The sequence below is a fragment of the Neofelis nebulosa genome, chromosome 14, assembly GCF_028018385.1.
Source record: "Neofelis nebulosa isolate mNeoNeb1 chromosome 14, mNeoNeb1.pri, whole genome shotgun sequence".
Classification (NCBI taxonomy): Eukaryota; Metazoa; Chordata; class Mammalia; order Carnivora; family Felidae; genus Neofelis; species Neofelis nebulosa.
The window spans coordinates 67,092,603-67,112,548 of NC_080795.1; the positions used below are offsets into that span (position 1 = coordinate 67,092,603).

Consider the following 19,946-nt stretch of genomic DNA (forward strand, 5'->3'; position numbering starts at 1 on the left):
AAATGCAATTAAAACTGTTATTGAATCACTAATTTTGATCATCATGATTTTCTTAATTGAAATGTAATTTCAAATGTTAGTGAAGTTTTGCTAATTTTGGTCATTATGATGTTCTTAATCAACAGATACTAAATATTCCGTTAATATGAGGAAGATCTGAATGTATCTTTGCTAGTAAGAGTGGAACTTAAAAATTGCACGGGTTGAGAATCACAGGTCCAGATGATTTCTTGGGTTCTTTCTAGGTCTGACATTTTGGGATTCTAAACTAAAGTGTCTAAAACAGTAGACGTGTGGTTTAAAAAATCTATTCAGTTGCACTAGCCACATTTCAAATGCTCAGTAGTCACATGGGTTAGTGCCTACCATATTGATCAGTGTAGATAATGGAACAGTTTCATCATCATGGAAAGTTCTATTAGACAGCCAGATGAACTAAATGATTTTACTACTGTGTTTTCCTTGAGGTGAGAGAGTCTTAACATACAATTCTCAGAAGAATATGAGTTTGAAGCTTGAAGTCGTTCAGCCTTTAGTCCTGTCACTGAAGGGAGTGGGAGAGGGGCATGGTTATGAAACCTGACAGATTGATTCACTCTTCCTGGGCCAGTTTGCCTTTGAACCTTTGAGTGTAATAGGTAACATGATGCTCAGAAGAGCCATGCACACCAAGTGTTGATTCAGCCACACCCCCAAATACTCTCACCCACCAGATTATTCTGAAACTCAGAAGCTTGTATCCAGGATCTGGATATAGCCAGACACCAGGATTTTGCTGGTTCCTAGCCCAGAGGAGCCACTAAGAAGAGGAAGAATGGAGAAGCCATCCAAAGCCAAGTAACATATTTTCTTCTCCTAACAGGAAGGCTTCTGGGTGTGACTGGAGCCAAAGGGCTGGGAGCTGAGGGCAAGGGTCTCCCTTCAAAAATTCTCAAGGGTTGGGGCCCCTGGGTGGCTCAGTCTGTTAAGCGTCCAACTCTTGGTTTCGGCTCAGGTCATGATCTCATGGTTCATGAGTTAGAGCCCCGAGTCTGGCTTTGTACTGTCAGTGCAGACCCTGCTTGGGATTCTCTCTCTCTCTCTCTCTCTCTCTCTCTCTCTGCCCCTCCCCTGCTTTCTCTCTCTCTCTCTAAAAAAAAAATCCTCAAGGGTTGTTAACTAAGACTTAACACTTAGTAGGCAAAGGCCAGGGGCCAGGAGGCATGATGTTTTTAAGAGACACATTTCTCCTTCTGATGAGAAAATACGTATATACTATTCATTGTAGAAAATTTAGCAGATACAGAAGCTATGAGGATTTTATTTTATTTTTTTTTATTTTTATTTTTATTTTTTTTAAATTTTTTCAATGTTTTTTATTTATTTTTGGGACAGAGAGACACAGAGCATGAACGGGGGAGGGGCAGAGAGAGAGGGAGACACAGAATTGGAAACAGGCTCCAGGCTCTGAGCTGTCAGCACAGAGCCCGACGCGGGGCTCGAACTCACAGACGCGAGATCGTGACCTGGCTGAAGTCGGCCGCTTAACCGACTGCGCCACCCAGGCGCCCCTATGAGGATTTTAAAAATCCCTCATAATACAACTGGAAATAGCCATTGTTAACATTTAAGGCGATTTCCTTAATTCATTGAGCTGGACTATAAAGGGTTTATATTTAAAAGCTTTCATTTTCTGAAACCAGGGCCTTTCCTTATTTAAATGCACTGACCTATAAGCCAACTTAAACCTGGTTTCTTTTCTCTAGCCGTCTTCTTCTGCTTAAAGGGTCTCTTTTCTCCATTTGTAAGTGACAGGTGAGGTTTTTCAGGTCATTTTGCAAGAATGATGTCCACTGGCCTCACTCATAGACTTGCTGAGGGAGCTCCTCTGGGCTCAAACTGTCCCCTTATGACCATAGTGACCTTGGGGGAGTTAGTCATGTGACTTACAGCAGGCTTTGGCTTTTTATTTGCTTTGGGGCTGGATAAAAGGGGTCTGGGCACATTTGTATTTTTCATCTGCAAAGTAATTTGGTAGAATTACACGGGTATGTTGTCAGCTCAGACTGGGAGTAGCTTTGGGTTTGTGGTATAGAATGTCTGCTGAATCATTAAAAACTTCAATCATTTGATAAATATTTCTCTTATGAAGATAGCACTTTACTAGGCCCTGGGCTCACAAAAATTCATCTAAACAGATTATTCTCCTAGAGTGCTTATGGATAAGTATTGATCAATAACAACATGGGTGATTATGATTTGGGTGTTATAGGTGTTATGATGGGGGTATGCTCTTGGTACTGTGAAAGCCCAGGTGAGGAGAACTCCATTTGGGGAGCTCAAGGAAGGCTCATTAGAAAAAGTACACCTAAGCTCAGAAGTGAAGGATGTGGAAATAGAAATGAAGGTGAGGAAGAATGTTCCAGACAGAAGAGACAGCACCAGTAAAGAGTGGGACATGAGAAAGCATGATGCATTTGGAAATGACATGTTCAGGAAAGTGTGTACGATGTTCATTTTATATATTTTGCTGGCAAATGTCTTGAACAATAATGTTTGCTTCAAGACTGGCCTATGCTGATATCTGATGACACATTTCCCTTCCTGCACAAGTGTAAATACCACTGGTATTCTGAAGAAGACCCAGGTCAAGGCCACCTTCCTCAGGAAGTCTTCCTCAATTTCCTCTGGTGGAAATAAGCTCTCCCTCCTCTGAATTCCCACAGAGCTCTTGTCCTTTCTGACCTTTATTAAACAGTTTATAAAACACTTTATAAAACAGTTACTTACAGATGCCTCTCCTTCTACCTTAACTATGAACGGATCGGGGTCAGGGAAAGTCTCCTTGCCTTCCAGAATCTTACCTGGTGCCGGAGCAAAAATGCACTTAAATAACATGTGTGTAGTCAGAGAATTCTGGGCTCCTGACTAGAGCTGGTCTTTTGTGCTGTGTCTCATGTTTGTTTTTTTTGTGTTTTTTTTTTTTTTTTGAGATTTTAGCACATTCTCTCTCTTACCGAAATTATTATTATTATTTTTCCAGGCGCCTTCCCTGATACCCTACCATAGTTAGGCTCAGGATAATTTTCAGAAGAAAATAATGGCATTTGATTTCATTTATTCATGAAGAGTGAATTCATTGGGATGAAGGTTTTAAGTGGCATTACGAATAGTGCCTGGAATAAGGGTTCTGCTGTGAGAGGGCAGAGAGCAGAATTTCTCACGTGGGTAGCAACCGTTCTAAGTGTTGTGGAGGGTTTTTAGCAAGGCTTAGAGGCAACCATTATGTACTTGCATGGCTGCCTTTGTTGTTAAAATAATGAAATGGTTTCATACCAGCAGGTGAGTAGCTCTTGTCTTAAGCTCACTGAGTGCCCTTCTGACACCCAGTACCCACTTATATCCAGCAATGAATGGGTTAATGCCTGGCATAGTGGGAGGTCTCCAGGATCGTGCACTAGTGACACGATTGGTGGCATTTTGGTAGGTCAATTCCCATGCCCTTGACATTTTGACTATAACTCCTGATGATCAAGTATATGTCTGTCAGTGATTTTGAAGTACTTCCTCCTGAATAAAACAGGTTTTGGGTGCATTTTGGATAAAAGAGAGCTGATTAGGAAACCATTAACAGCAATGATTCCAACCATTGACTCTATCATTTACTAACTATATTACTTTAGGCATGTCACTTCCCCTCTGCTTCTGTTTTCTTGTCTGTAAAAGAGGGAAAAGAATGCATTCTTTTATCCACCCACCCATCCATTCATCCATCCATCCACTCATTTATCCATCCAACAAACAACTGTGCCAACCCTAAGCTGGAAATGTTGCCTGACAGTGACCAGACAGAGATTTAGGGAATTCTCTTTGGGGGACCAGTCACACATCTAGTTTTGAAGGTCAGACAAAATTTAAGATTTCTTTTTTAATGTTCATTTATTTTTGAGAGAGAGAGAGAGAGAGAGAGAGCATAAATGGGGGCAGGAGGCAGAGAGAGAGGGAGGCACAGAATCTGAAGCAGATTCTTGGCTCTGAGCTTTATCACAGAACCTGACATGGGGCTTGAACTCATGAGCTGTGAGATCATGACCTGAGCTAGTTGGACGCTTAACCGACTGAGCCACCCAGGTGCCCCTAGGTCAGATGAGATTTTAAAAGTGAAAGCCTTTAGAATCTGTACAGGACTTCATTGACACGGGTGTTGTCACATTAATAGCAGCATTAATTCCTTTGTACTTACTTAGAGAACAGTCTACGGCCTTTTTTGTGTGCAGTATAACATTTAGTAAGGCCCTTTGGCACTTATTCATGACATTTGTATAAATCCTGCATACAATTCCAAAAGGACTGTGAATCAGTTTCCATTTAACTAGTATTTGACGAAAACTTCCTTGTTCCCACTGCTATTTTTTTTTTTCCAAATCAAAAAGAGCTTCACACTTTTGGCTGAATGAAAAATACTGCACGGCCCTTATAAAAATGTGAAACAATACAGAAAAGGATATAAGTGAAAGTAAAATGAATGCCAAATCCCACCTGCCAATCTTTTTGATGAAAAATGGCCTCAGGAATCTTCCCATGCCCTTTTTTTTTTTTTTTTTTACATAAACATAAATCATATCGTACGTAGCGTTCCGCAGCCTACTTTGCTCTGAATGGTGTCAGCACACACCGGAGGTTCTATTACCAGGTAGATGATTGAAAAAGAAGTGTTTAGCATTAAAAAGTGCTGTGATCCCTGTGACTCCCTTCATCACAGCACTCTAGAGTTCTCTGGGTCGAATCCTTTTCTTGCAGTTTTTTTCCCCTGAACTACCAAAGTTTATGTCTGGGTCTTGTACGCAGGTACTTTCTCAATTCAGTAAATACATAGCTGCACCACCCTTGTCAATGAGCACATGGAATTCTGTGGTATGCACAAAATTATTTAATTAGTCCCCCGGGGACGGGTTTTTGAGTTATTTCCCATTTTCAGCTAATGCAATAATTTTGTAACAAGCATCCCTCTGTATTCAACTTTGCCCAGTTGCAAACTTCTGCCATCCAACCTTCAGGGTAAACTCCTAGAAATGAGAAGACTGAGGTCAAAGGTTTCTAGGCTTTAATTAAGGGACTATTCGGGGACACGAGGGGTGTATGTTGTGGAAGCTGGAGATTCAGCTGGGGTGGTGGGACTTAAAACTCACAGCACACCCTGAGAACAGAGCAGAAAGTGTTTAGCAGAGAGGTGAAGAACGAACGCTGTTGACTGAAGGGGTCACTGAATGTGAAGTGACCTTGCTTTTGAGTCCCTGAAAATAGCCTGGGCCCTCATCCATGAGGGTATCTCTTTTAGAGAGAGTCTTCAAAAAATTTTTTTTTAACATTTATTTATTTTTGAGAGAGAGAGAGAGAGACAGAGCGTGAGCAGGGGAGGAGCAGAGAGAGAAGGAGACACAGAATCTTAAGCAGGCTCCAGGCTCCAAGCTGTCAGCACAGAGCCTGACATGGGGCTTGAACCCAAGAACTGTGAGATCATGACCTGAGCTCAAGTTGGATGCTTAACGGACTGAGTCACCCAGGTGTCCCTTATATTCTTTTTAAAGTCAGTTATTGGGGAGCCTGGCTGGCTCGGTTAAGTGTCTGACTTTGGCTCAGGTCAGGAGCTCATGGTTCATGAGTTTGAGCCCCACATCAGGCTCTGTGCTGACAGCTCAGAGCCTGGAGCCTGCTTTGGATTCTGTGTCTCCGTCTCTCTCTGCCCCTCCTCTGCTCACACTCTGTCTCTCCAAAATGAATAAAACCTTAAAAAAAATAAAGTCAGTTATCTAGGCATAATAATGATGGCGGTGGTGATGACGGTGGTGGTGGTGATGATCATGGTAATGATAGCCGATAACTTATGGAGCACTTAACACATGCCGGGTCCTGTGCTAAGCACTGCCCATGCATTATCTCACTTAACCCTCCCAACTATAAGGCACGAACTAGTGTCATCCTCATGTTACAGACGAGGAAGCTTAAATTGAAGAATAAGAAAGTGAAAACACTCAGTTAATCAGAATATCCAATTAATCGCGACCCTCAACCAGACTACCACGAGAAGGTGAAGTCCTGGTGCTCCGAGACGGCCATCACATGTAGAGACTTTTCTCTGCCCTGCATCTAGAATGGTACCCCTGGGAGAACTGAGAAAGAAGCACAGATCATTTTCTGTGCCTCGTGGCTCTGATGAACAACATTGGACAAGAAAGGCTGCTAGATAGTGCAGGCACCTGTTCTTTCCTCTCAGTTCTGTGTTTCATTCTCCTGACTATTCTCTCACAGCCCCTGTCAAAACTGAACCGGCTGTGTGATGTGGTGCTTTTTAGGTTGTTTTTTTTGTTTTGTTTCATTTTGTTTTGTTTTGTATGCCTCTTTGTTCATAGAAGGTAAGCTTTTGACTTCGATCTAAAAGTCAGTGGGATGTCTAAAGTTCAGTTCTCTCCAAGTGAAATCTTTAGGTTGTTTTAGTTATATACTCCGTTACTGTTATTTGTTATTCATAAATTCTATTCTTGTTTTAAGGTATTAATACATTAGTTAGGGGGGCGCCTGGGTGGCGCAGTCGGTTAAGCGTCCGACTTCAGCCAGGTCACGATCTCGCGGTCCGTGAGTTTGAGCCCCGCGTCGGGCTCTGGGCCGATGGCTCGGAGCCTGGAGCCTGTTTCCGATTCTGTGTCTCCCTCTCTCTCTGCCCCTCCCCCGTTCATGCTCTGTCTCTCTCTGTCCCAAAAATAAATAAAAAACGTTGGAAAAAAAAAATTAAAAAAAAAATACATTAGTTAGGATATTGGTTTGGCTGCATGTGATAGACACTAAAAACTGTGGCTTAAATTGATAGAAATGGACTTCTCTTTCATGGAATAGTCAGGAGGGAGGCGGTCCAGGGTTGAAATGGCAGCTCTGATCCACGAGGGTGCCCAGGGATCCTGTTTCTGTCTCCCCTGTGGTTCTGACATGCTGACAGTGTTTCATTCATCTGCACAGTCTGCTGAATTACTCATGTTCCAAGTGGCAGAATGGGGGAAAAGAAAGGGTACAGCATGACCCCTGTCTTTAAGGATGGAGCTGGGTTACAACATCACATTCACGACCCTCCTACTGGCTGATTCAGCTTCAAGGCATCAGGCTGCAAGGGATGCTGAGAAATATAGTTTTGTAATTTCTGTGGCTATAAGCCTAGCTAAAAATTAGTAATTCTATTACTATGAAATAGAAGGAGAAAAGGATAGCAGGGGACAGTATTCAAAAATAAAGTTGAACAGCAATGAGATAAAAATATATAAATAGAAGTTTTAATATTTCTTTTCTGCACTTCAGTGGATGGTCTTGTCCAGACCCCAGAATGTATCGACTCTTCCTTGGAAGCCATTGCCCTACAGGGTTTTCTGATTTTCCAACACATTGGAAGGAGGTCTCTGAAAATAATAGAATGCTATCCTTAGAAACATAAGCTCCAGGACCAGGTACATTATTTGTAATGAAAATACAGGATCCCTCGTTCAAAAGTGATTAAGAATTTCAAGATGGAAAAACCAGAAAAAAAAAAAAAAGTCAGCATGCAGCTTGTCTAAGAGCATGGCACCCAGTGCAATGACATAGGTCACATATTCATCATGAAGCTGGCCCAGCTCAGCTGTCACTGGGGAGTGGCAGAAAAGGTGTTAAAGCTCCCACTGACTTCTTACCGTTGTCACATAAGTTATGGCAGTCCACGCTTATAACACAGTGCGGTGTAAATCAACACCCAGAGTGGACCTCAACAGCTAAGTGGTAGAGTGTTGGGGTGACCACTGGTGGAGGCTTTGGGAATATTCTCAGACTTGGGATGCCAGTCATACATTTCTGCAAGTTAGAGACAATCTGTCTTGTGACTTCATTAAATGTTCTTTGCATGACTTCCCCTGAAGGTAGGTTAGTACTATGTTTAGTAACCTGGATGACCTACTTTTCTCTGGGTTCTGGGACAAAGGCTATGCCCATATGCTTTGGAAATAGTCCGTCCATTCACTTTGCCTGCTTCGGTGTACAGTGACCAGAGTGCACACTGTGGGAATGTTGAGCTGGGGCCAGCTCTGGGAGGTCATCACAAGCAGGACTAGACTGGTGGGATGTCAGTTCAGGTTATGGTTGAGGAGGGGAGTCTTGCCAACTATTAGGTCAAGGTTTTAAGAAGGCAATTTATAAACATGGATCAGAAATTTGAGTTCTAGGAGATTGCGGGTAACAGAACAGAGTAGAAGCTGTAAATAGTGACAACCTGGCTTACAATCCTGTACTCACAATTCTTAAATCCATACAGCTCTGAAATCTGAGAGTTTTCTCTAGGTTTGGTACAGACTCTTTTGTTGTAGAACCTGACATGAGGCTACTTATTATCTTTATCCCAGTTAATATGAATGGTTATATGTTTTTCTATAGAAGTATTAATACATTTGATTATGCAATGCTGGGCCAGACTCTAATGGGAAATTATTTAACACTCTCTCGTTTTCTAAAATCAGAAACATTTTGAATTTGTAATACACTGGGATCCAAAGATTTGGGACTTATAATATATAGCATTTATTGAACATACATTATGTGACAGACATTATTTGGAGCACTTTACATGTCTTAATTTCTTTAATACTCATGGTACGCTATGAGATAGATACCAATATTTTCCCCACGTGACTGGTAAGAAAACTGGAGCTGAGAAGTTTTGTAATTTGCCTATAGTCATGGATAATCAGTAAATGACAGACAGCGACAAAGGTGAATGTCTTGGGGGCCTACTTTTATATCATGGAGGTGAGTCATCTCAAGAGGCATCAATGCCAATCTCATTTTGGGCAAAAAGTCTTGGCTGAAATGACTGGGAAAATTAGTCATAATAGTGAATCTATTTGTTGGGTGAGATATGAGGCTTAATGAAAAAGTGTTCTTTCTACTATTTCTGTAGTGAAACTATTCAGGAACAGTTAAAACTGTACTAATCCTTTGGGAGAATCAAGTGACCTTTGGGTGCTAAGGATTCATTGATAGAAGTCATACTTCTGGGAGCACCTGGGTGGCTCAGTCGGTTAAGCATCCAACTTCAGCTCAGGTCATGAACTCGCAGTTCGTGAGTTCGAGCCCCGTGTGGGGCTCTGTGCGGACGGCTCAGAGCCTGGAGCCTGCTTCGGATTCTGTGTCTCCCTCTGTCTCTCTACCCCTCCCCTGCCTGTGCTTGCTCTCTCTCAAAAATAAATAAACCCTTAAAAAATAAACAAAACTTCCTTATTTAAAAAAAAAGTCACACTTCTTTATTTAAATATCCAAAGGGCAACCCAATTTTTATGTGTTAAATTGGATTTTTGGCTTCGATTGTAACATACTACATTAAAAAAATCTTCACATTAGCTTTTGTGAAAGCACCATTTGTCTTAGTAGAAATCTTACTTTAATGCTTCTCTCAAAAATTGTACTTCTGGATAATAGCTGGGTGGGTCGACTGATAGTATCTTGCTTTATTGAAGCCCACATTATTCAAGGCAGATTCCCAATCCCTGACAAAATAAAAATAGATGACATCTATTGCTTCTTCTAGATGTTCCACACTTGTCTTGGTAAGAGAGATGAATTAGATTAGTTTGACAGGATTTGTTCTTTGTGAAACTTTAGTGACTATCTTATACCTCTGTATATCACTGTGTTTCTACCCACACAGTTTTTGTCTGATAATTTCTTTCCACTGATTTTTTTTCTTTTTGGAAATGGATGCAATGTGTGTATCATGAATAATGGATGGTTTTATTTCTATAATTGCTACAAATGATGATAGGGGTTAGACAGGAGTATTAATTTCTCCATCAACACTTGAATATGAATCCAGAATTTTGTTCATTTGTAAATTACCTTGTAATGAAATTTGGAAAAAAAACTTTTCTCATCATAGTTTCTCGATAGATTCTTAATACATGCTTACTTTTGCATACAAAAGCATGAATATTCCAACATGAATAAAAGCGTATTTAATTTTTTGGTGCAAAAATGATACTTAGATGAACTCTTATCACAGCAGCCTGGTGGAGATTCATTGAAGTTTTTTATTGCTGGTAGAAAGGAATTTTTCTTTTCTTTTTTCTTTTTCTTTTTTTTTTTTTTTAATTTTTTTTTCAACGTTTTTTATTTATTTTTGGGACAGAGAGAGACAGAGCATGAACGGGGGAGGGGCAGAGAGAGAGAGGGAGACACAGAATCGGAAACAGGCTCCAGGCTCCGAGCCATCAGCCCAGAGCCTGACGCGGGGCTCGAACTCACGGACCGCGAGATCGTGACCTGGCTGAAGTCGGACGCTTAACCGACTGCGCCACCCGGGCGCCCCTTTTCTTTTTCTTTTTGAGAGAGAGAGAGAGAGAGAGAGAGAGAGCTTGCTAGTGGGAGAGGGGCAGAGAGAGAGGTTGCTGGATGATCCAGGGAGGCTCTGGACTGATAGCAGAGAGCTTGATGCAGGGCTCCAACTCAAGATCGATGAGATCATGATCTGAGCTGAAGTTGGATGCTTAACCGACTGAGCCACCCAGGGGCCCCTGGAACTTTGCTTTTCTTTCTGACGGCTCTGCATCTTTAAACATCCTGTCCCGTTTGTAAATTCTTTCCAAGTAAAAGATACAAACTTGCCTTCCCAGCTTCTCTTGTAGCCGGGATGCCGGCATGTGACCAGGCTGCATCACTCAGATGCTTGCATTTGTGGTTCTGACTTGAAAGCCAGTGATACAAATAAGCAGGAGTGACATAGAGCCATCCTGATGAGGAAGAGGGCAAATAGACCCGTTTTCTCAGAGAGGGCAGTTGTAGTTCTGGCAATGCCCTCTTGTTTCCGATGTGGCAGATAAGCTGAAGTGTCTGTGTCCAGAATGGGGTCTATCTAGGGGCCGTCTGTGGTGTGAGATGGGCATAGCTCCTTGCTTTTTCATATTCAAATTTGATTCTCTGGGCCTCTCCCCAAATCTGGAAACTGTCATTCCTTTTCTGTTTAATCTAGTCAGGGAGGGTTTCTGTAATTTGCAATTAAATTTCATTGATGCAGCTGAGATATGAGAATAATGACAAGGAAATAGGATTCTTTTATGTGTATCTCCTTCCAGCTGTTGAAAGATATGGGTAGAACAAGACTCTTTGCCAGGTCATTCTTACTGTCGTCATCATTTACTTAAACTGATTCACTGTTGAGAACAGCAAGCTGTAAAGAGTGATGCATATGCAGGCAGGCTGTTTCTAAGGAAAATGGAAGATGACTTCATGCTCGTGCAATGACTGGCTATGAGTCTGGAATTTACCAGTGGCCTTAGTTAAAAGATGAGTCATGAAGAGGTCCTGGATAAAGATCTGGAAGGTTCCAGGGTCTTAGTTTGAGATGTTGGTTGGAACAAAGAATACATTTCACTAGAGGCCCATGATTTAATTCTTCCATTCACTTATTCAGTACATATTTATTAAGTGCCTTCTCTGCACAATGCACATGCAAAGTATTGGGGAAACAGTGAATCAGCCAGGGCCAGGCAGATCTTTGTTTGGTGCTCTGGGGGTTCCAAGTATTTCCATACAGACATGAGGAAAGATAACAGGTTTTTTTTTAAATTATTTTTTGTAACTGAAGATACTGAACAGTAGAGACCTTACATGATTTATCCACAATCCCGTTCAGTAAGTAGTAGAACTAAGAATTGAACTCAATTCTGGTTCCAGAATCCTGTAATTTTTCCAGGATACCAGCCACTTCTTACCTGCCATATCAACTCTCATATCAACTCTGAGAGTCAGGTATCAAAATGTTGCTATTTCTTCCCGTTTCTAGAAAGGAAGCCTGAGCCAAGAAGGGGTTAGACTGGTAAATAAAAAGGTAGGTCTCCCCTTTCTATGGCTTGTAGTCCCTTTACTATCCTTCATTTCTGCTACCCCAGGCTGCCTCTGTCATTTATATGTTGATTGGGAACATGTGTTGAGAGCTGTCCTCGTTGGATGATATGAAGGGAAAATATCCACATCAATAGTACATCTCGAGATGAGGGTCAGGTGCCATAGAATATAGTCAAGTGTGAGAACTGGGAGGCAAGGGTACGAGAAAATGAACCCTACCTACGTGAGCATTTGTTTCCTAGGGTTGTGGTGTTACAAAAGACAAGGTCCCCACCCCTACTTAACGCCAGAATCTAGTGGGCAAGATCAGTATGTACACAGCTGAGTCATCCCTATTATTAGGTCTGTGCCTCTTGTGTTACATTTATCCTATTAGAGGACATGGGTTTCTTTCTTTTTTAATTGAACATTTTGTTGAGATCATTGTAGGTTATGGAGACATGTAGATAACACACAGCTGTAAGAAATAATACAAAGATCTCCTGTACCTTTTACCCAATTTCCCCCAATGGTAATAGTTTACAAAACTATAGTACAATATCACAACCAGGATATGGACACTGATACAGTCCACTGATCTTATTCGGATTTCTCAAATATTACTTGTACTCCTTGTACTCGTGTGAATGTGTGTATGTATGTGTGTGTATTACTTGTGCGAATGTGTATATGTATGTGTGTGTATTACTTGTGCGAATGTGTATATGTATGTGTGTGTATTTAGTTCTCTACAGTCTTTTAAAAAAAATTTTTTTTTTTACATTTATTTATTTTTGAGAGACAGAGAGAGACAGCATGAGCAGGGGAGGGGCAGAGAGAGAGGGAGACACAGAATCAGAAGCAGCCTCCAGGCTCCGAGCTGCCAGCACAGAGCCTGATGCGGGACTCGAACACACAAACCGTGAGATCATGACCTGAGCTGAAGTCAGATGCTTAACCGACTGAGCCACTCAGGCGCCCCTCTACAGTCTTATCACCAGTGTTGGTTGGTGAACCCAACACCACTGTCAAGATACAGAATAGTTCCACCATCACAAGGATCTCATGTGTTGTCCTTTTGTATATTTTTAACCACACCTCTTCTCTCCCTGGTTTTATTTATTTTTGTCTCATGTGTCCTTGGTATCTATAAAGTTACTTAATAAATTCCTATTATATGACTAAATCAACTTAACAGTGCCATAAGAGATTAACATATGTAAATAATGTCTTCTGGAGGGCAGGGAGCCATGAAGACAGAGAAAGAGGAGAGGCAGAACGTAACAGGGAGTGGGCATTTAAGACTTGGGCTGGACAGCACAATGAATAATCTCGAGAGGAACTTCCTGGGTTGCAAGTCCCTCTCTATCACTTACGTCAGAGGTTGCCTTGGGACAAAGGCAATGGCATGTGTACTACCCCGGCCAGGGCTTGCTACATGGTGAGACTTACCTCAACAAACAGATGCTGCTCTGAATAGTCTTGGTTCTCGTTGTTTGAGAGGAGTGTCCAATGACTTAGAATGGAGATCCTGTCTCAATCTGCCTTTGTGAGGAGGTGTGGACTGAATCTTCTCCTCAAGGCTGCTATGGGGGAGGGGGCACTCAGCTGGTGGCCGAGCATGGCTGATACCCAGCCACCACCCCTCTGTGGTTCGGTCATCCTTGCCCCTGTGGCCACTCCCATTGAGGCTCTGGAGACACTGTTTGCATTTTTCACATCTTTTAGAACTTTCTATGGGGGAAATGACATGCCAATGGGCAGTTGTGAATCTGGGGATTAATGGAGGTTCTGGGAGGTTGCTCTCCTGAATAACCAGAGTCTTGTGTACCAAAGACCCCACCAGAACTTTGCACGGTCAGTAGATGAGTTTTACCCCAGCCTCGACTTCTTCCTAAGAAGGGTGTACACAATAATTTACAAGAATCATCTCCCCTTCCTGGCAACTTCCTCTTTGTGAGATTGGGGAGGGGTGTTGACTCAGGATCTGATATGCGTTGTGTCTGGACCTCTCTTGGTTCCACTGAAATTCCCTCACTGTGTACACAGCTGTTGTTAGAAAATAAATCCCTGTGGGTTACAAGGTTAGAGCACGATCCAAGTTAAGAAACCCTTACAAATCCCCCTGCCAACTATCAAGCCCACTGCGATAGGCCACCACAGCAAAGGCCTGTCTGGGTTGCTGCAGAGACCATATTCTTTTCTTTTTCAAGATTGGGATCGATACAGAGCCTGGGAAAGTTCTTTCCATCCACAAATTTCTTTTCAGGTGGTGTCATCAACAAAATTTATTGCTTGCTATCCGATATTGCTATCTCCATCTTTCTTTGGAGCTTTTTATGAACTCATCAGGTCAGGGATTTAACACATTAAGTATGCACAGTGCACACTTAAGGGTAGGGTGGATAATGAACTGTTTCCCAATTAACAGACACAAGACTTACACTGCTGTTTGCACAAGCCATAGTTTTACGGGGCATGGGGACATTGAAACTAAACAATATTGGATCACGAAGAAAGCTGTTGTCTTTAACAGCTCTCTAAGATTTGCCAGTTCTTTTTTGAATGAGAACAAGCCTCATACTCAGAAACAGTTACAGCTCTGGTGTAGCAACAGTGTTTCCCCCACCCAATTTATTTTTAAAGTCACTTTCTGTGAAGGCATGTGTTACTAGTTTACCATTTAAAACAAAACACACAGTACTATTTCATTATAAATTTATTTGGCTAATAAATGGTGAGCTAATTTAATTTTTTTATTTTTATTTTTTTAAATGTTTATTATTTGAGAAAGAGATGGAGAGCAAGCAGGGGGCCAGAGAGAGAGGGAGACACAGAATCGGAAACAGGCTCCAGGTTCTGAGCTGCCAGCACAGAGCCCGACGTGGGGCTGGAACCCACAGACCACGAGATCATGACTTGAGCTGAAGTCAGTCGCCTAACTGACTGAGCCACCCAGGCACCCCCTGGTGAGCTACTTTTAAAAATTAGGGTTAATGATTAAGGAGAGATGTGGTTTTGGCATTTCCTGAAGGTGGCATTTCAAATAGCTGAAGTGGGAAAGCATTGGTGTAATGGAAGGAAGTTTGGACTAGGTGAGAGGAGAACTGGCTTTTTTTTTTTTTTAATGTTTATTTACTTATTATGAGAGAGAGTGTGTGTGTGAGTGGGAGAGGAGCAGAGAGAAAGTCCCAAGCAGGCTCTGCGTTCTCAGTGCAGAACCTGACGCAGGGCTCAATCTCACAAACATTGAGATCATGACCTGAGCCGAAATCAAGAGTCAGACACTCAACCAACTGAGCCACCCAGGTACCCCGACCACTGACTTTTAGAATTAGATTCTGCAGCAAGTATAATAGGACCCTGAGCAACTTACAGCTTCACTGGGCTTCTGTTCCTTTATCTGAAATTTCAGTGGGTTTGCACCTATGAAACCTATTCCTCAAACACCCATTGTCTGCAAAATGTTGTACTTAATGAGTGTGATGCTACAGTGATGACCATGGGGTGAATCCTTGTCTCGGGAAGTTTACAGACTAAAACAGAACACAGCCCAAGTTTGATGTGTTAGAGGAGGAGGCAGATAGCCAGCTACCAAGGAAAGCAGAGTATGGCTGAGTTCCGGCTCTGGCTCTGCCGGTTATGACCTGGTTTTCACCAGTCATTCAACTTCTCTGAGCCCCAGGTTCTTCGTGTTGTTTGTTTGTTTGTGTTTGTTTTTTTGCTTTTGTTCTTTTTTACCTCCATTAGCTGAAGTCATTTTTTTTTAATTTTATTTTTTACTTTTTAAAATTTACATCCAAATTAGTTAGCATAGAGTGAAACAATGATTTCAGGAGTAGATTTCTTAATGCCCCTTCCCCATTTAGCCCATCCCCCTTCCCACAACCCCTCCAGTAACCCTCAGTTTGCTCTCCATATTTATGAGTCTCTTCTGTTTTGTCCCCCTCCCTGTTTTTATATTACTTTTGTTTCCCTTCCCTTATGTTCATCTGTTTTGTCTCTTAAAGTCCTCGTATGAGTGAAGTCATCTGGTTTTTGTCTTTCTCTGACTGACTAATTTCACTTAGCATGATACCCTCCAGTTCTATGCACGTAGTTGCAAATGGCAAGATTTCATTCTTTTTGATTGCCAAGTAATACTCCATTATATATATATATATATATATATATATATATATATATATATATATATATACATACCACATTTTCTTTCTCCATTCATCCATTGATGGACATTTGGGCTCTTTCCATACTTTGGCTGTTGTTGATAGTGCTGCTATAAACATACGGGTGCATGTGTCCCTTCGAAACAGCACACCTGTATCCTGTGGATAAATGCCTAATAGTGCAATTGCTGGGCCATAGGGTAGTTCTATTTTTAGTTTTTTGAGGAACCTCCATCCTGTTTTCCAGAGTGGCTGCACCAGCTTGCATTGCCACCAGCAATGCAGAAGAGAACCTCTTTCTCCACATCCTCGCCAACATCTGTTGTTGCCTGAGTTGTTAATGTGAGCCATTCTGACAGGCGTGAGGTGGTATCTCATTGTGGTTTTGATTTGTATTTCCCTGATGATGAGTGATGTTGAGCTTTTTTTCATGTGTAGGTTGGCCATCTGGATGTCTTCCTTGGAGAAGTGTCTATTCATGTCTTTAGCCCATTTCTTCACTGGACCCAGGTTCTTGGTTTTTAAACCAATGGCCCTCCTACCCCTGCTCTGTCAGAGGTTTACTTTTCCCTGGGGAGGAGGAGCATCTTTCAGCAAAAGGTGTAGGTCTGGCTGCCCCAAACTGTCCAGAGACCCCAGAGGTCTCTGGACACCTCTGAAGCCGATCACCAAAGGTTGTCCCCAGAGCCATTGATGGATCCTATAAATGCAGTATTCCAAACTGGAGCAGAAGGTACCTTTTCCTTTTGTCGAAATCCTTTAGTCCTTTAAAACAATGTGAATTTCTGGGACCTCAGAGAAGCATGCTTTCTCCTCTGTGTCCTATTCTGACTACTGGATCACTCCCTTGTGACATGTTATGCTGTATTACAACATATTGCATCGTGTGTGTGTATGTGTGTGTGTGTGTGTGTGTGTGTGTAAGCCTCACACTGGCCTATGAACTTCCAGAACACAGGGACCAGGTCTGCACTTTTTCTGTCTCTCTAGCACATAACTCAGTATCTGGCACATAGTAGGCAATACCCAGCTCTTACGTGAATGTGTGCACATGTGTGCATGTGTGTGTGTGTGTGTGTGTGTGCATGTGCATGAATGTGTTGGTGGTAAAAAACAGTCATAAAATTTGGAAGATAGTTGAATAAAGAAGCGTTTTTAAATCAACTTTTTATAGAACAGCCTAAGGACAAGTACACAAAACCAAAATAACAACTCAACAAATGATCACAAAGTGAAGTCATGTAAATACCCCTCAGATCTAGAGCTAGAACATTGTGTGCTCTGCTGGCCTTCCTTTCTCTCAATCTTGTCCAAGTGTAACTGCTTTCTTCACTCATCTTTCTTGTAGTTTTTTTTTCCTGTGAATTTTTATTTGGAAAAACTTCAAATCTACAGATGAGTTTCAACAACAATGTAACAAACACGGACACTTTTACCTTGAGAGGGTAATTAACACCTTGCCATCTTTGGCATATCTTTCTCCATATCTTTGTTTTTTGATTGTTGTTGTTCTTGCCTTTTTTCCCCTGGAAACATTTGGGAGTTAGTCATAGACATCATGATACATAACCATCAAGTGTTTGATCATCATCCTGTCCCAAGATCAAAGGTATTCTCTTAACTACCATACAACCACTACACTCAGGAAATTGATACAGTACTACTGATATTATGGCTGTAATACTATTGTCCAACATGGTACCAGTTCAGATTTCTCCAGTTGTCCCAAAAGTGCCCTTTAAAACCCTTGAAAGAATTGTTTGGGGGACCCAGAATCCAGACAGGGAGTCTCACACATTGTACTTAGTCATGTTTCCAGGCTCCTTTAATATAGGGTGGTTTCCTGACCTTTTGGTTTTGTCTTACGAAATTAATGCTCCTAAAGACCCATTATTTTGCATATTTTTCTCAACTTATACTTGTTTGATTACTTCTTCATGATCAGATGCAGGCTGAACTTTCTTTTTTCAGAGGAGCAAACAGATAATGTGCCCTCAGTGCGTTACTAGGGAAGGCACGTGATATCCATTGACTCATTATTGTTGGTAAGTGCGATTATTTGGTTAAGTGGTGTCCACCAGATTCTTCCCAACAGCCTTTCATCCAATAGTTTTAGCTCCATGGAGATTCTTACCTAATTAATGATTGCTGTAGGGATTGCAAAATGGTGATTTACGATCTTTTTTTTCTATTATTACCTTTATGTATAAAAAGAGATTTCTCACCTGCTTTTCTCTTCTAACTCCCTCCCCCTCTTTAGCATCAGTATGAGTTTATGGGTTATTTATTTAATGAATCATAATCCATTCCTGTGTTATTTATTTTGATATTCAAATTGCCCCATATTTTGCCAGAGGGAGCCCCTTCACGTCAGCTCCTGTGTCCTTTTTACACGTCCCCATGAGCTTTTGAGCACTTTCTTCCTTTCTGGCATAGTAATTTGTTCCAGGTTTATCATAAGAGAGAAACTGAGGGGCTCCTGGGTGGCTCAGTCGGTTGAGCGTCTGACTTCAGCCCAGGTCATGATCTCACTGTCCGTGGGTTTGAGCCCCGCATAGGGCTCTGTGCTAACAGCTCAGGGCCTGGAACCTGTTTCAGATTCTGTGTCTCCCTCTCTCTCTGCCCCTCCCCCACTCATGCTCTGTCTCTCTCTCTCTCTCTGTAAAAAATAAACACTAAAAAATAATAAAATAATAAAAAAAGAGAGCAATTGAACTGCCTATTTAACCTCTTATGATTAAAATGTTAGAAAAAACAGGAAGGTGGAAATCAATGCCCAGCTTCCTCACTGGCGAATACAGCCCTGAGCTTTGACAAAACACAGCAGGTTCTAGAGTAGTCTTCCTAATCATTGAAGCCCCAGAAATGGGTTGTGGCAAAGTCACTTGTCTGTGAGAGGCTGTTGGGTACAGACCCTGCTGGTGATGGGCAGGCCCATGGGCTCAGCCAAATGTAATCTCATGAATGCCTGGTCAGCACTGCTCACGTGTTTCCATGGTAATGGATGACCCAAAGCACATGGTAATTAAAACCACAAGTAGTTTTCAGTCTTGCTTCATGAACAATATGAGAGCATCAAACCAGTTGTGAAATTATGTTTGCTTTGCATCCATTTAAATGTCATCTGCCCTCTCATCCGTAGAGACAAGGATGCTCAGAAAAGGGGCCGATACAAGGAAAATGGAGAAGATGATGAGGTTAAAAATCTCCCAAACTGGTTGATGCAAGGAAAAAAAAAAAGTCAAATGTGAAAATGATCCTCCCAAGCAGAGACACTTAGGGTCAGGGACTTCTAGACAGTTTGCATTTCACTTGGCAGATGTCTCTCAAACAATTGTGCAATGCCAGATGAGTATGTGAAAAGAAATAAATATACCTGTGATTTAGGATGGGAAAGAAAGTAACCTCTTGGTCAGAGGTGGCCATTGGCCATGTCACCGGAAACCTGATATCGCAATAGGAAAAATGCTATTATGGGATGTCCCCAGTAAACTGTCCACATGCTTTAAAATTGCTCTGCACCTGCCCAGTTGTTGTAAGCACAGAACCCCAGAAAATAGCCCACACTTCTTACAGGGCAAGTTCAATGAGAAGGCCAGATCCTGGGGAAGATATGAAGAGCAGCTGATTTCTATCCCACAGTGCGTTGCCCTACTTTTTCACCAGAGATTTTCCAGGTCCTTCAGTATTATTTACTGAGTTAATTAAGATGTTTGCCCTCCGCGTTTGGAAAGAGCATTGATATTTTTAGATAAAAGATGGTTGCAGGCTGACCTTTTAAATAAACAGCAGTGAATTTTCTAAGGCAAAATAAGAGTACTGGGACCTCTCATACACTTGGACCCAACCACCCAGCATTTTCTGGTCTTCCTATTAATAAAACAGATATGTAGAATTCAAGCTTTAAAAAGT

General features: G+C 41.8%; 1 protein-coding gene across 1 annotated transcript in view; it reads left to right on the plus strand.

Moving 5' to 3' along the window:
- Positions 1-733: 733 nt before the first annotated feature.
- The window catches only part of FER1L6 (fer-1 like family member 6), a 165,932-nt gene continuing 146,719 nt past the window's right edge, over positions 734-19,946 (plus strand). Inside the window, exon 1 of the mRNA XM_058699003.1 lies at positions 734-837. Within this exon, the coding sequence (XP_058554986.1) occupies positions 815-837 (23 nt within the window). The 5' untranslated portion in view covers positions 734-814. The remainder of the gene's footprint in view (positions 838-19,946) is intronic.